Raw genomic sequence first — 15,111 nt, 5'->3', positions numbered from 1 at the left:
AGTGTGGTTGAAGAAGGAAGACTGTTGTGTGGAGTTCAGGCAGGAGTTAAGAGGGGCACTGCGTGGTAGTGAAGAATTGCCAAATAGCTGGGCAAGCACTATAGAAATAGTGAGGGAGACAGCTAGAAAGGTACTTGGTGTGTCATCAGGACAGAGGAAGGAAGACAAGGAGACTTGGTGGTGGAATGAGGAAGTACAGTAAAGTATACAGAGGAAGAGGTTGTCAAAGAAGAAGTGGGATAGTCAGTGAGATGAAGAAAGTAGACAGAAGTAAAAGTAGATACAGCGTAAAGCAAAAAAAGAACTGGCAAAGGCAAAGGCATATGGTGAGTTGTATGAAAGGTTAGACACTAAGGAAGGAGAAAAGCACTTGTACCAACTGGCTAAACAGAGGGACCGAGCTGGGAAGGATGTGCAGCAGGTTAGGGTGATCAAGAATTGAGATGGAAATGTGCTGACCAGCAAGGCGAGCGTGCTGAGAAGGTGGAAGGAGTACTTTGAGGGGCTGATGAATGAAGAAAATTAGAGCAAGTGTAGGTTGGACGATGTGGGGATAGTGTGTCAAGAAGTGCAGTGGATTAGCAAGGAGGAAGTGAGGGCAGCTATGCAGAGTGGAAAGGCAGTTGGTCCCGATGACATACCTGTGGAGACATGGAGATGTTTCGGAGAGATGGCAGTGGAGTTTTTAACTAGATTGTTTAACACAATCTTGGTAAGTGAGAGGATGCCTGAGGAGTCAAGAAGAAGCATACTGGTACCAATTTTCAAGAATAAGGGTGACGTGCAGAAATGTAGCAACTACAGAAATATAAAGTTGATCAGCCACAGCATGAAGCTATGGGAAATAGTAATAGCAGCTAGAGGAGAGGTGATGATTAGCGAGCAGTAGTATGGTTTCATGCCATGAAAGAGCACTACAGATGCAACATTTGCTTTTAGAATATTGCTTGAGAAGTATAGAGAAGGCCAGAAGGAGTTACATTGTGTCTTTGTGGATTTAGAAAGCATATCACAGGGTGCCAAGAGAAGAGGTGTGGTATTGTATGAGGAAGTTGGGAGTTGCAGAGAAGCATGTAGGAGTGGTAAAGGATATGTACGAGGGAAGTGTGACAATGGTGAGGTGTGCAGTTGGAATGACAGATGGGTTTAAGGTGGAGGTGGGATTACATCAAGGATTGGCTCTGAGCCCTTTCTGGTTTGCAATGATGATGGACAGGTTGATGGACGAGATCAGGCAGGACTCTCTGTGGACTATGATGTTTGCGGATGACATTGTGATCTGTAGCAACAGTAGGGTGCAGGTTGAGGAGAGCCTGGAGAGGTGGAGGTATGCACTGGAGAGAAGAGGAATGAACGTCAGTAGGAGCAAGACGGAATACATATGTGTGAATGACAGGGAGGACAGTGGAATAGTGAGGATGCAAGGAGTAGAGGTGACGAAGGCGTATAAGTTTAAATACTTGGGGTCAACTGTCCAAAGTAACGGGGAGTGCAGAAGAGAGGCAAAGAAGAGAGTGCAGGCAGGGTGGAGAAGTGTATCAAGAGTGATTTGTGACAGAACGGTACCAGCAAGAGTTAAAGGGAAGGTTTAACAAGATGGTTGTGAGACCAGCCATGTTAATGATTTGGAGACAGTGGCACTAACAAAAAGACATGAGGCAGAGCTGGAGGTGGCAGAGTTGAACATGTTAAGATTTTCATTGGGAGTGACGAAGGACAGGATTAGGAACTATTATATTAGAGGGACAGTTCAGGTTGGACGGTTAGGAGACAAAGCAAGAGAGGCAAGATTGAAATGGTTTGGACAGGTGTGGAGGAGAGATGCTGGGTATATTGGGAGAAGGATGCTGAAGATGGAGCTGCCAGGGAAGAGGAAAAGAGGAAGGCCAAAGAGGAGGTTTATGGATGTGGTGAGGGAGGACATGCAGGTGGCTGGTGTGACAGAGGAAGATGCAGAGGGCAGGAAGAAATGGAAACGGATGATCCGCTGTGGCAACCCCTAACAGGAGCAGCCGAAAATAGTAATAGTAGTTCCTTATCCAATGCGAGGGTCTAAGGACAGGATGTTGTGTTGCTGTAAAGCCCCCTGAGGCAAATTTGTAATTTGTGATGTTGGGCTATACAATATACATACAACATATACTGGATCAAAATCCACAATATTTGGCTATCATGATTCATATAGGCTAGCTAATGAGAAACAGTTCATGGCTTACTTGCCAAGGAAAACTAGGGTGTTCGTGGACCCAAATCTGGAAGAATTGTTGGTCTGAATTATCGAACACAAAGAAATATTCAAAAAGAATGTAGCAGGGACGATTCATTCTCATTCATTCATTATCTGTGGTACATGAGAAGGTGGCAAGAAGAAAATAACCACTTTTATAATTGTTACTGCTCAGTTGGACTTGTGAAAAACAGGCTCCATGTAGTAAGCAGAATAAAAAAAAGTTTAAAAAAAAGTGTAGGATGGGTTTTTCATGCAGTTAAATCTGCAAACAATGGCCACTGTATTGTCTTTTCAGGCCCTGTGCATGAACTTCACACAGAAACTTATGGCCATGTGACTGGACAACATACTCGCTAGACCTTTGACTTGCAATTCAATAGTGCCCAGCCAAGCCAGTACAAAAAAAAACATTTTAACATCAGCCATCAGAGCATCAGCTTTTTGTTCTTTTTGAACAATATAAATCATGCACAGTTCAAGGGATAGTTCAGCTTCTGGGGATTTTACCATGTGTCCTACTTGGACTGAGACAAACCTGTGAATACCTTTTTTTTTTTATGTCTTTGCAAGGAGCGGTGGGTTCAGCCCAGCTTAACTCAATTACTGGATATCTACCGGGACCATTAGCTGTTCCACTCCAAAAAGGAAATACCCCTTCTCCAAGGTGTATTTCGTTGATACATTCTACTCAGCCTAACATCAGCAATTTTTCTTAACCAACATTTTCACAAGCAAATGCGAAATCCTAAAAATCAGCGTATAGTTTGTGGCGGTGGGGCTTGTTAGCATTAGTGGGGAAGAAAACACACCTGAAGCAAGTTCGCTTGATTGTGGAGCCTTTATCCTCCCTGCTGAGCCACCAGATCACTCTCTTGGGCCAGGCAACTGCACAATCTCCACCACACAAGGGGAGGCACGTACAAGAGACTAACAAGACGGACAAGAGGGACAGAGGCAATAAGCTGGCATGGACGGAGAGTGGGATCGAGGGAAAGCCAGAATGGACTGACAACACAAGGGAGTGTTGGGTCACGGCTTGCAGGCAAGAAGATGGCACTTGTGCCACAGACAGCACAGTGTGCTGGGCGGGGCCATTGCCGGCTGGTAATCACCGCGAGGATGCGGAGCCAAGGAGGAGGAAGGGGCGCACGGTGCACCAGGGAAAGACTTGGGGAGATCTTGGTGCCGGCCTGATCTGTGTGTGGCACTGTGTACTATTCGTATGTTCTGTACGTCTGTGGCGTAATAAATGTGACTGGTACTGTCGACATTTGCCTCCATTCCCTCTATCCAAACCCCCACAGTGATACAGCCTTGTCACATAGTTTTAAACTATTTTTCTGTCATACTTATTTTTTCTGTGGTGGAAGACAGTGCATATTCAACTTCCTTTACGGCAGAAGCCAACGCACAGACAAAAAAAAGGTACTCACAAGTTTGTCTGATTATGTAAATAGGACACATTGTAAAAACCCTGGAAACCAAATTATCCCTTTAAGCTGCCCAGACAACATATGACTACAAAGTCTTGGTTTGATACTGATGTGCAGGCTGATTTTTTTTTTTAATCTATCATGTCCTGTAATGTCCCTCATAAAGTCTGTACGGAGAAATTACAAAAAGTACCATGAGTCTTTATTGATCATGTATCTCCCTCTATCCTTGAATAACATGACCAAAAATGGCATGAGGTATATGTTTGAGAGGAGATAAAACCTATATTTTATGTATTTTTTATTATATTTTACTACTTATTGATCCCCGTGGGGAAATTCTTCCTCTGCATTTAACCCATCCTGTGTAGCTAGGAGCAGTGGGTAGCTGCCATGCAGCGCCCGGGGACCATCTCCAGTTCATCTTGCCATGCCTCAGTCAGGGGCACAGACAGGAGTATTAACCCTAATATGCATGTCTTTTTGATGGTGGGGGAAACCGGAGCACCGGGAGAAAACCCACACAGACACAGGGAGAACATGCAAACTCCACACAAAAAGGACCTGGGATGACCTCCCAAGGTTGGACAACCCCTGGGTTCTTGCTGTGAGGTGACAGCACTAACCACTGCACCACCGTGCCACTCAAAGGAACATTTTATCTTCCTTTTATTTATCCATCGATCTGAACCGCTTATCCTGCTCTCAGCGTCGCGGGGATGCTGGAGTCTATTCCAGCAGTCACTGGGCGGCAGGCAGGGAGACACCCTGGACAGGCCACCAGGGCATCACAGGGCCCGCCCACCCACACACCTAGGGACAATTTAGTATGGCCAATTCACCTGACTTACATGTCCTTGGACTGTGGGAGGAAACCGGAGCTCCCTGAGGAAACCCACAGACATGGGGAGAACATGCAAACTCCACACAGAGGATGACCCGGGACGACCCCCGATGTTGGACTACCCCGGGGCTCGAACCCAGGACCTTCTTGCTGTGAGGCAACCACGCTAACCACTGCGCTACCATGCCGCCCCTTTTATTTATCCCCATAGGAAAATTAAGTTGCCATAGCAGCTATGAGAGCCAGAGAAAATAAACAAGAATAAATTCTCCAGTTTGCCTAACATTACCACAATAATGAGCACAAAGATTCTGCTGGGCAATTCAGTATTAAGACAGAGTTGAAAAAGAGTCCAAGTGTGTGTCTGATAGAGATGTCCATAAACATGGAAACACAATTCAAGGAAGTTGTTGAGACACTGAATTCCAGAAAAGACCCTCAACCTATGTAGAGGTTGTTAGCGAGTCTTTCTCACCCTCAAACATGCTGCCGGTACTCAAGGCCATCTTAAGATGATTCTGCCCTTTTGGGCACTGGCCCAAATGCACACTGCCTTGCCTTAGTTAGCCTCTACTCACTTATACAAAATAGTCTGATCTCATGCATACCGGCCAGCTAACACTCACATGGCACTTGTAACACCAGCTTCTTTCCTCCATACACATAGGGGTAGGGCGATATGGCAAAAATATATCACAATTTTTTTTTCAGGCAAGATCACAATCCATTATAATATCACAATTCTTTTTCATGTTGCATTTTAAGACAATTTTTCAAGTTACAAAACAGTACAACCAAACTAATTTCCCTATTCAAAAAATACAGCCCTACAAGGCAACAAAACCTAAAAGAAAAAAGAATAAAACAGATCATTTTGGCCAAGTAAAATGTCACTGCATCAGTAACCTCTTTCCAGCATTTACTTGTCTTGTCAGACAGAGTACCTTTCTCAAAAGCTGTCGTTAAGAGTTGTTGGCTGGACCAGCCAGCAGGGTCAGCCCTACAAATGCAAATTCCTGACTGACTGACTGACTGACCTGTTTGGGTTGCTGGATCAGCTGATCAACGATGGCTTTAGCTAGCAGGGACCAACAACATCATTGAAGTTGCACAATTGATCGGCCGACCAACGACATCGCTGGTAAACACCTAAGTGGGAGTTTCGCTATTGATCATGAATCAGCGCAGGGGGTTCGCATGCTAATGAACGAAATTTAATGCTGCTTATGGATACTACTGAAAGCCTCATTGCAAAAAATTCCAATTCACAAACACCAGTACTAATAGCCACACTCGGAGTGAAAATTGTTAGCGTCTTCAGAGTTGATGCCAACTGAAACGCATTCATAAGGTGTGTCACACCCAGACTTTCAAGTGATCATGGCAGCAGTGATTGTAGCCAGGGAATTATTTCATATTAAAAATAAATTGGAGCCAATTAACTATATAAATAACCAGGGTTTGAAAACTACTGTCTAGTACAGCCACTGTTCACAGAACCAATGTCAAAACAGCCTATTTTTAAACATAGTCCCGCAAAAATAGCCACTACAAGGGGTGTCCAGGTAGCATAGCGGTCAATCCCAATTCCTACCAACACGGGGATCTCTGTTCGAATCTCTGTGTTACCTCTGGCTTGGTCGGGTGTCCTTACAGACACAATTGGCTGTGTCTGCGGGTGGGAAGCCGGATGTCGGTATGTGTCCTGGTCACTGCATTAGCGCCTCCTCTGGTTGGTCGGGATGCCTGTTCAGTGGGGAGGGGGAACTGGGGGGAATAGCGTGATCCTCCCATGCGCTATGTCCCCATGGCGAAACTCCTCACTGTCAGGTGAAAAGAAGCAGCTGGCGACTCCACATGTATCGGAGGAGGCATGTGGTAGTCTGCAGCCCTCCCCAGATCGGCGGAGGGGGTGGAGCAGCGACAGGGACAGCTTGGAAGAGTCGGGCAATTGGCCACATACAATTGAGGAGAAAAAAAGGGAGGGGGGAAAAAAATCCAAAAATAATAGCCGCTACATTATCAAATAAAAAGAGGGAGGGGAAGAAAGCCAAGTCACTACCCTACTGTTTGCCATTATTGGTTTTTTGGTGTGTCTCTAGGGAAGGCACAAAACAGACTACCAAATAGTATGATTTAAGATTTGACTGAGTAAACAACTTTGGATGCATGTATGAGCCACGGAACTGCGTTGATAGAATGTGCACTGTAGCACAATACAGACGACCTCTCCGTAAAGGCAGATCGTGGAGACATTTTAATCATTCACGATCTAATATATCACACACCCCTACATACATACATACACCGAAATTTCAACTACCAACATTTATATATACTACCCTTCAATCATTCCCTTCTCCATAAACAGGCTGTACAAACTGAAAATGACCTTTTACTCTTTGACACATAACCCAACAACACAAGCCAGTGCAGTGCAGTTTGAGCTCACTGTGGTGCTCATGATCCCTCATACTGTTTACTAGGGGTGTAACAGCTCAGAAACAGAGACCAAAACCGCGATACAAATGTACATGGTCTTGACTCGCGGTTCCATCTTCCGTGCCCCCACCCCATTACATTACTAATGTAACAAAACTCATTTTTCATTTGACAATTAACACTATACCACATGTAAATCATGAAACCATTATTCTACTTAAAGTTAGGGCAAGCTGTATATTTTGTAAATATTACACATTACACCTATTTTATTGTCTTCCAACTGCATGCGACTATTTTGGTCCACTCATGATTGAGTGATCAACCCTGCGATAAAAGTTACCAAAGAAGAGTAGGCAACTTTCATTTCCTCAAGATGGCTAAAAAACCTGAGATTGCAGATCCCCCAGGCACATTCAAGACAGCAGTGTGGGAACATTTTGGTTATCCAGTAGAGTATAGGGATGGTAAACGTGTCATCAACAAAACACAGTTTCACAAAACTTAGACATGCGACAGGCAACACTTCAATTATGCAAGCGCATATCTGAAGACATCATCCTGATATTGATCTCAGCAGCGTACGAAAAAACCCCAACAACAGGTAACTCTCCCCAATGTCTTTAGAATGAAACAAACAAGTAATTCAGACCATGCTCAAAGCAATTACCAAGGCAATCTGGGCTTTCATGGCACTGGACAGGCGCCCCTTTTCCATTGTTTAAAACAACAGATTCAAGCATTGTCTTAGTGTGTTGGACCCCAGATACGAAGACCCGAGCTGACCGCATTTCAGTGAGCATGTGTTGCCTGAACTTTACAAGTAAAGGCTGGAGGAATGGAGCAATACAAAATTCACTCAAATTTATGTTTGGTTAATTTATGTGAAGTTAATTTATAAAGTGAATCTACCTTCACAGTGTTCTTGATATTCCAAATTGTAGTTGATTTAATAATAATAAAAAAATCCCCCAAAAATTCTCTTCTTTCTTACCTGCCCCCCCCAAAAAAAACCAAACAAAACAAAACGTGAGGTATGAATTGAACCGTGGATTTGGAGAGGTGTTTCACCTCTTGTGCTAACTCAAGACACTCAACATGATAGCTAATATGATGACATTGATCTATTCACTGCTATCTAGATATCTTCCTTTCAGAGCATGATTACAGCAGGTCCAGTCTCATGAGCATGCAGATATCACCCACAGCAATCCCATGATAACATTTATCTAGGAATACAGACCCTATTGCTCATCTAACCTACCTGCTCTATTGTGCACTGGTTTCAGAGTGAACAGAGTTCAGCAGACCACCCGAACAGTATTTAAATATACTCCACTTTCAAACTACTAGTGCTGGTGCAGCCTGAAATCTGAGCCAGCCCCTCTGCAACTGACGAAGCCCACAACTCCCCCCTTTGAGCAGTATGCAACTAACAAACAAGCACATGTAAAAACACACTTGCAAACACGTGAATGACTGTACACAGAGATGGGCGAACAACACTATTATCCATACATAATATGTGTGCATCATATCAGTTACATGTGTCTGGATATGTTTTCTGTAAGCTTATCTCTGTAGGTGTATACAAACCATGTATAGCCCTGTTTATCAGAAGTAACCGTCTATAGGATTGTATCTGGGTGAGGTGAATATATGTGCACTGTAACATGCGTCTAGCGCCTTATTCTCCCACTGGTAAAGAGTCACTTTCTATAGCTAAAGCTGTGAAAGTGTTGGAACCAAAGGACCTGTGACATTTAATCCCAAAGGTGTAACCTCTGCCCATGCCCACAAGAGCACCATTGCTGACTTGCTACAGACTAGCAACCCTGCCTTGACCTCTAAACTAGTGGCACTCAACCATGTGCCATGGTGGGTCATGTGTATGCCAGTTTTCATTTCAATATGACACAACATCAGCTGATTTCACCAATTAGGACAACTTCAAACAGGGGAGGACTAGTCAGTGAAATCAGCAGGTGCATTGTGTTGGAACGAAAACTCTCTTACATATGGGCCACCATAGCACACAGTTTAATATCACTGCTCTAAATCTTTTCAATATCCATTCTTTACGTGAAAGATCATACATTTGCCTACACACCAGAACAAGTTCACACAACCCCCTCCCTTCCAGTGTCATCCCTTTCCATCCCTGGATAAGTACTAACATATAAGGGCACATGTAGGGTGAAAAGGGGGGGACCATCCAAATGTTTATAAATTTTGCCCATGACAGCTTAAGTTCACTTACTCCACAAGCCAGTTTGACAGGCAACATGGCAATCTTAAAATTTTATCCATTTTCAAAATTATGTATAAAAAAAGTTTGATTTTTTAAAAATCCAACAAGTAGATGAAAATCAGAAGTCCTGCTCTGAATAGAGGGGTGTTCCCCAGGCAGGATGTGAGACTCACTTGCTAGTTTAGCCTGTAGTCCTGAGGGCCCAGGTTTGGAGGTTTCAGTTTTGGAGGACCCGGGCAGGGACAGTTTTGGCTTTGGCAGGTTGACTTTGGGGTTGAAACGAGCCGCCCACTCAAATTTGGAAGAACCAGCCGCTTTGGCCTGCTCCTTATCACGGGTACTGCGGCGAGGGGAAGGGCTGGATGCCGAGCGAGACCGACGAGCCTTGTTCTGGTCTTTGCCCTGTTTGACCCGCGCACCCTGCGGGGCAGTGCTGTTGGTGCCTGTGGAGGAAGAAGAGGAGGAGGTGGAGGCAGAGGAGGAGGAGTCCGTCACAGTGCTACACCCAGCTTTGGCTGAGGCGGCTGATTTAGACGCCAGCTTGGTGGGTTTTGCAGTTTTGCCCTCAGTACGGTTGGGGAGGGACCCAGCGGTGTTACTCAGACCGGGGAGAGAGTCAGCTTTTTTTCGTTTCTGGGTGGGCAAGGCTCCAGTGGCCCCGCTCTTCTTGCTCTGGCCTCGACCTGACTGTGCAGGTAGTTCTGTTGTCAGTGGTCTCTTCTTTGACTTAGCTGGGCCTTTCTTGGTCTCAGATGTGCTTTCTCGGGATGTTGGGGGTGACTTTGACTTCTTGGCAGTGGGGGGGTCAAAGGTACTGATATGGTCAGGAGCTAAGTTTCGCTTTAGCCCTCGGGTGCTTTCACTCTTTGACTGGTGGCCTGGTTGCTCTTGCTCAGATGTCCCTGCAGCCTCGGGGTCGTCTTGAAGCACAAATGAAGCCACGGACAGAGTAAGACCGCTTCTGCCAGGAAGTGAAAGAGACGGGCAAGAAACCACCTTAGATTATTTCTGAAACCTTGGAGATAAATTATCTATTGCATACTATATTTGATCTCATTCAAATCAACAGTGACAAATAAAAAAAAAATGCACAACTGACTGGGCTATGTTTTTTTGGCAATTTTATCTAGCATGACACTCGTGGAAAAAGTGCACACCCCACATACACACACACACACAGTGAGTGCCAAGTAAAAACGAGGGGTACCTTCTTGAGCTGTGCCCTCTGGACTGGCCAGAGGTTGAGCTGGGCGTGGCTTTGGAAGCCTTAGAACTAGATCTTCTATTTTCAGGTTGGGAATTTGCTTTATGTTTTACCTGCTCTGACTGCAACCTGTAAGGTTGGAAATTCAAGAGCAAGTAACAGTGTGGGTTTCCGTAATTAGTTCACAAAAATTAAAGACTTGACGCTTAAATCCCTAATGCATTTTAATTTAAGTTTATCTGAAAAGCCTGTCACCATTAACAGCTCAAAAGAACGCCTCTAAAGTATCACGAGAACTTCTCAAGCTGTATTCACTGGTTATAGCTTGAGCAAAGACCTTGGACAAGATTTCCCCTTTAAAAAAGGAAATTAACACAAAATTTCACAACAACCTATAACAAGCAAAAATATCACTACGTTTCATTAACAAAAAAGTAACCCGGATAACAAATATTGATACACTTCTCTACTGGTAATCCATTTCTTGCCCCCAACTCATGGTCCTTATTCAGTTGTTTACCTTTAATGTGTATTAGTTTTATCAACTAAACACCGAAAGTCTGTGTTAAACTTCATTGTGACTTAGTGTACAAGAAGACTCACCTTCCCGGGACTGTATGGTCTTGTGGCTGGGCCGCAGCAGTGTTCCTCTGTGAACGGCGCAGTGACCCCCCTGGATTGGAATTAGGCCGGTTGGACATTGGCACCTCTCTCCTGAAGGGACATACCCTTTCTAGACACTACCATTCACTAAAATGAAAGGCAAAAACAAAGAAATCACATCAGAACACTATTAGAATACAAGGGTGTGTCCATGAGTGATTTGAGGATGCTCTTTAACTGCCACTGGTCTTCCTCTTGTCTAAAACAACAAGTTGCTGTTTTACTGGCAGTAAGTAGCTGTTGTTCCTGATGTCAGTTCCACTGAGTCAATCAAAAGCTTACAACTCTTGCCCATTCTAAATGATCAGGGACAGGACAGTTTCATCAATAATCATGAAATTGTACATCTCATGATACCAGCCCTTCGCCAAACACAACAGATCAATCCTATTATACATATTACACATTACCATTCACCTGGAAGAAGTAATAGGCTGTCAAGAGAGATCAATGAGCTTGAAAGGAGACCATTCTGATCAACCCAAAGACACAGGTACGATGTGTTGATCATATCAGAAGAATGCACTCCAAATGACTTTACTAAGAAATTTAATGTGTAAATAGGTTCAAATTACTGTGATCAAACAGAAACATGGAATAGAGTATGCATTATTGTCCTCATTGAAATGTAAGACTTAGCTTAAGCTCCAAGTTTCCTCTCATTTGTACCAGCATACAGGGGGATCCTCAATTAATTGTGACAAAGCAGCATATTTGTCAGGGCAAATCAAACAGTTAATTGAATAATTTCCCAACACCAACACAGACAGTCTAAGATCATTCTTAAAATGTATTTCTAAATGAATAAATAAAATGAGGAAGCCTTTCTGGAAATAACATAACCAAGTCTCCATATGTCATGAGTAAGAGCTGGCCTATATCACTTGGCCACTACCAGCAAGCAACTTGATCATTCCTTTGATGAATTGGTTAAATCTGATTCAACACTGTACTGCTAGGGACAACAATAGTCTCTCAATGAATCAACACTAATCTCAAGTTTACCAAACCTGAGATTTAAATGAAGTAGTGTGACTTTAACCTAATTCTCCAGTTTCATATCAATGTCTTTCTTTTCAACTGAACTTGTTTCATTCAAACATAGGTGGTGAAGCGGTTTAAAATAAATTAAATCCAACGTCCTGAGACCTAGACCAAGTGTTAAATTAAAAATACTACCCACATCACAACAAGTGCATGGCATACTATAACATACTCCACTCAACAGCTGCCATGGTGCAGATTTTTAAGTAGCGAACACATTCAAAATGTTTAACAAGCAAATATAGGTTATTGATAAAGACTTGTCTTCACAAAAGGCAACTTGCCATTCTAGAAAACACCTTTTTTACTAATAATCTAAAACATTTTATTTACAAATTTGTGACAAAGAGCACAACCACAAATGAATCGATGACCGCAGGCCAATGCTGACAGTCAAAAACAACGGTGCTTGTGATGTCATCATTAAGGCCAGAGCATCATGTTCACAAGCATGTGAAAGATGCACCTTGCAAAAACAGATAATTTAAATAATTTTAAGATCTTTAATGAGTCCAACGACCTGCTGAACCATTACAAAGATTAATTGAAATGTAAAATTATTCACACATCTTAAAGGGTGTGTTTATTAAATAATGTGTTAAGTTATTGGGTCTTCTGAAATATGAAATTGATGATTGACTCCTTGAATGCTTAAATCATGATATCATTGATCACAAAAATACGCCACACTTGGCAAGCTCACAAGGCCATTTTAGGCCTGTACTGACAGTGCATCCTAGTCTTTGTTTATTCGTCCACTCTGACAACTGCTGATGTATCACGCTCAGCTCAAACATTTATTTTGCCAAAGTGAAATATCAACTTCTTATAACAGTCATTGGAGAAATGCATTCCACTAGACCATTAGATAAAACATACATGCAGTTTTTTTAAGATCATGATTTAAAGAGGCCTACATTTCTGACGTAGTTTGCTAGCACCATCGGCTACCATGTTTAGCCACTCAAAACCTAATCCCATATATTGACAGCAGCATAGTCGAACCAGCAACAATCCATATAACCTCAGTTTACAAAAGCAAATATTTGTTATCATTGGAAGGATAACATTCCAATGGAAAATTGCGGAAAAAAAATCTGGTAAACAAACACAAAGCGATTCCTATATCTAAGTTACGTTGGCTAACTTAGCAGTGGTTACATGAAAATGCGTAGTTAAAGAGAACCGGTGTGTCAAACCTATCTAACCCACTACAAGACTAAACACATAATTAAAATAATACATACACCCGCGTTTAAAAATCCACTCCGTCGCAAGATCAACGGATACATCTTGGATGAACGGCTAAGGTCGATGTCTTGTAGCTACCATTACATTCACCTGAGATTTCCCATGGAAAATGGCAGCATCGGTTAGACTGTTTGCAAAGAGCGATTTACTGTAAAATAATCAGTGCACCAAGGTTGGCTAGTTAACTTTACCAGCTAGTGTTAACTGGTGTGATGCATCCGCTTAACTGACCCACTGGCTGAGTTTGTCAGGGTATTGACTCAAAGGAAAAAGATATCACTAACAGTAGCTGACTAACAGCCAGCTCTGTCTGAACGTTGGCTTATAAACGGTGAAAACTACTGCTAATGTCAAGTAGTTAGATGAGCACACGGGCCCAGTATCATACTCCCAGCAATTCAACAACGTGAATACACAAGTAGAGCTAGCTGTAGCTTATGTGTAACTAGCTTGATGACCGACTTCAGGCCATTGGCCACGACAGTAGTACTTAGCATTTTAGCCAACCCTAGCCAATAAGCAATGACACGACTATCAAGCACATTAATGGTATTGTATAGCATTTGCAAGCTAGTGTTGGTACAATGAGATTTAACACAAACAAGTCGGGGTTATTTCAGAGCCTATTTTTTCTCAATTACAGAGAGTTGTTAAGATTGGTCAAAGTAGCGTTAGTTAACTCTTAAGCTAGTAAGCGATGTTAGTTTCACGAGTGTACTTTGGCAACTTGGTAAGATAAATGTTATCGTTAGTTGTCAAAAATGCTAGACAATTAGCTGCGTAACGCAATGCAACGAGTTCCTTCTGTGTTGTATATAAAAGCTGACGATAAATTATTGACCTTATCGGGACCGAGTGAGTATGGGGCAGCGTTCAAGTACTGTCAGATCGAACAAGAACGTTAGCTTACTAGCTAACCTCGGCATGCAAGCTAATTAATGTTAGCACACTGGCTAACGCTGTAACAATATTGCCAGCTCGACAGTGGGGCGGCGGAATTTTCATAAGCAAATAAAAACTTTGATAGCTGGAACTTCCCTTAGTAAATTCTGCGGGAACTATTTGTGGAACTTTTTTTTCACGAAGGCTCACTAGTTAACTTGCTAGCAGCTAACATTTATGCTAGCTGGCGAAAAGAAATGGCCTCTGATACCTTTTTTTCCCCTGCTTGAATCTCACTGACACAAAAACAGGAAAGCAGGAACGGTATTCGAGATATTTTCGCAACACGGGTTCATAATTATTCCTTCATACTCCAATAACCGACAGCTTAGAAGGCCATAGAAGCTGTTAGCTGGGATGTCACTGACAAATTCTAGCCGAGGTATATTATTGTTACCTATTTATTCCAGTGTTGTAGTTGTTACAGACAGTGCACCAGCTCCTTTTTCTCACTAGCCCCAGCTAGATTCGCATCAGCTGAGAGGCCTGCAACTGCAATATACCTCCGCCGGATCCCTCCGCTAGAGCACTACTTTTGATTCCGATAGGGACAATCAGTATATAATTCAAAGGAGACTGGTCGGCGCCTTTATTTATATTTACTTCTCAGAGTATTCGTTGGGCAGTATGGTTAAGTATTTGTTTAAATTTAGCTAATTCAGTCGCTGAAAGTCTAAAGCAATTGGTAATGATTTGGTAATTGATTTGACATGTAATGTATCAATCCGCTGGGTCGTGACCCCCCCCACCATACACATACATACATACGTACGACTCAGTATTTCCTATGATTGATTTACGGCTTTC

At 42.9% G+C, this 15,111-nt stretch overlaps 1 protein-coding gene across 3 annotated transcripts in view; it reads right to left on the bottom strand.

The window, feature by feature from the left end:
- Positions 1-14,754, bottom strand: part of trip12 (thyroid hormone receptor interactor 12) — an 85,012-nt gene extending 70,258 nt beyond the window's left edge. Inside the window, exons 1-4 of one of the 3 annotated variants that reach the window (XM_056283059.1) lie at positions 14,702-14,754; positions 11,008-11,154; positions 10,408-10,533; positions 9,374-10,161 (exon numbers count right to left, since the gene is read on the bottom strand). In XM_056283059.1, the coding sequence (XP_056139034.1) occupies positions 9,374-10,161; positions 10,408-10,533; positions 11,008-11,105 (1,012 nt within the window). In that variant the 5' untranslated portion in view covers positions 11,106-11,154; positions 14,702-14,754. Of the gene's footprint in view, positions 1-9,373; positions 10,162-10,407; positions 10,534-11,007; positions 11,155-13,358; positions 13,458-14,701 lie in introns of those variants that run through there. The other 2 variants (XM_056283058.1, XM_056283060.1) reach the window with 2 other exon arrangements.
- Between the last annotated feature and the right edge of the window lie 357 nt (positions 14,755-15,111).

This window comes from Lampris incognitus, chromosome 7 (genome assembly GCF_029633865.1).
Source record: "Lampris incognitus isolate fLamInc1 chromosome 7, fLamInc1.hap2, whole genome shotgun sequence".
Lineage (NCBI taxonomy): Eukaryota > Metazoa > Chordata > Actinopteri > Lampriformes > Lampridae > Lampris > Lampris incognitus.
The sequence above is the reverse complement of the archived record's forward strand: the minus strand, read 5'-3'. Positions and strand labels throughout refer to the sequence as shown.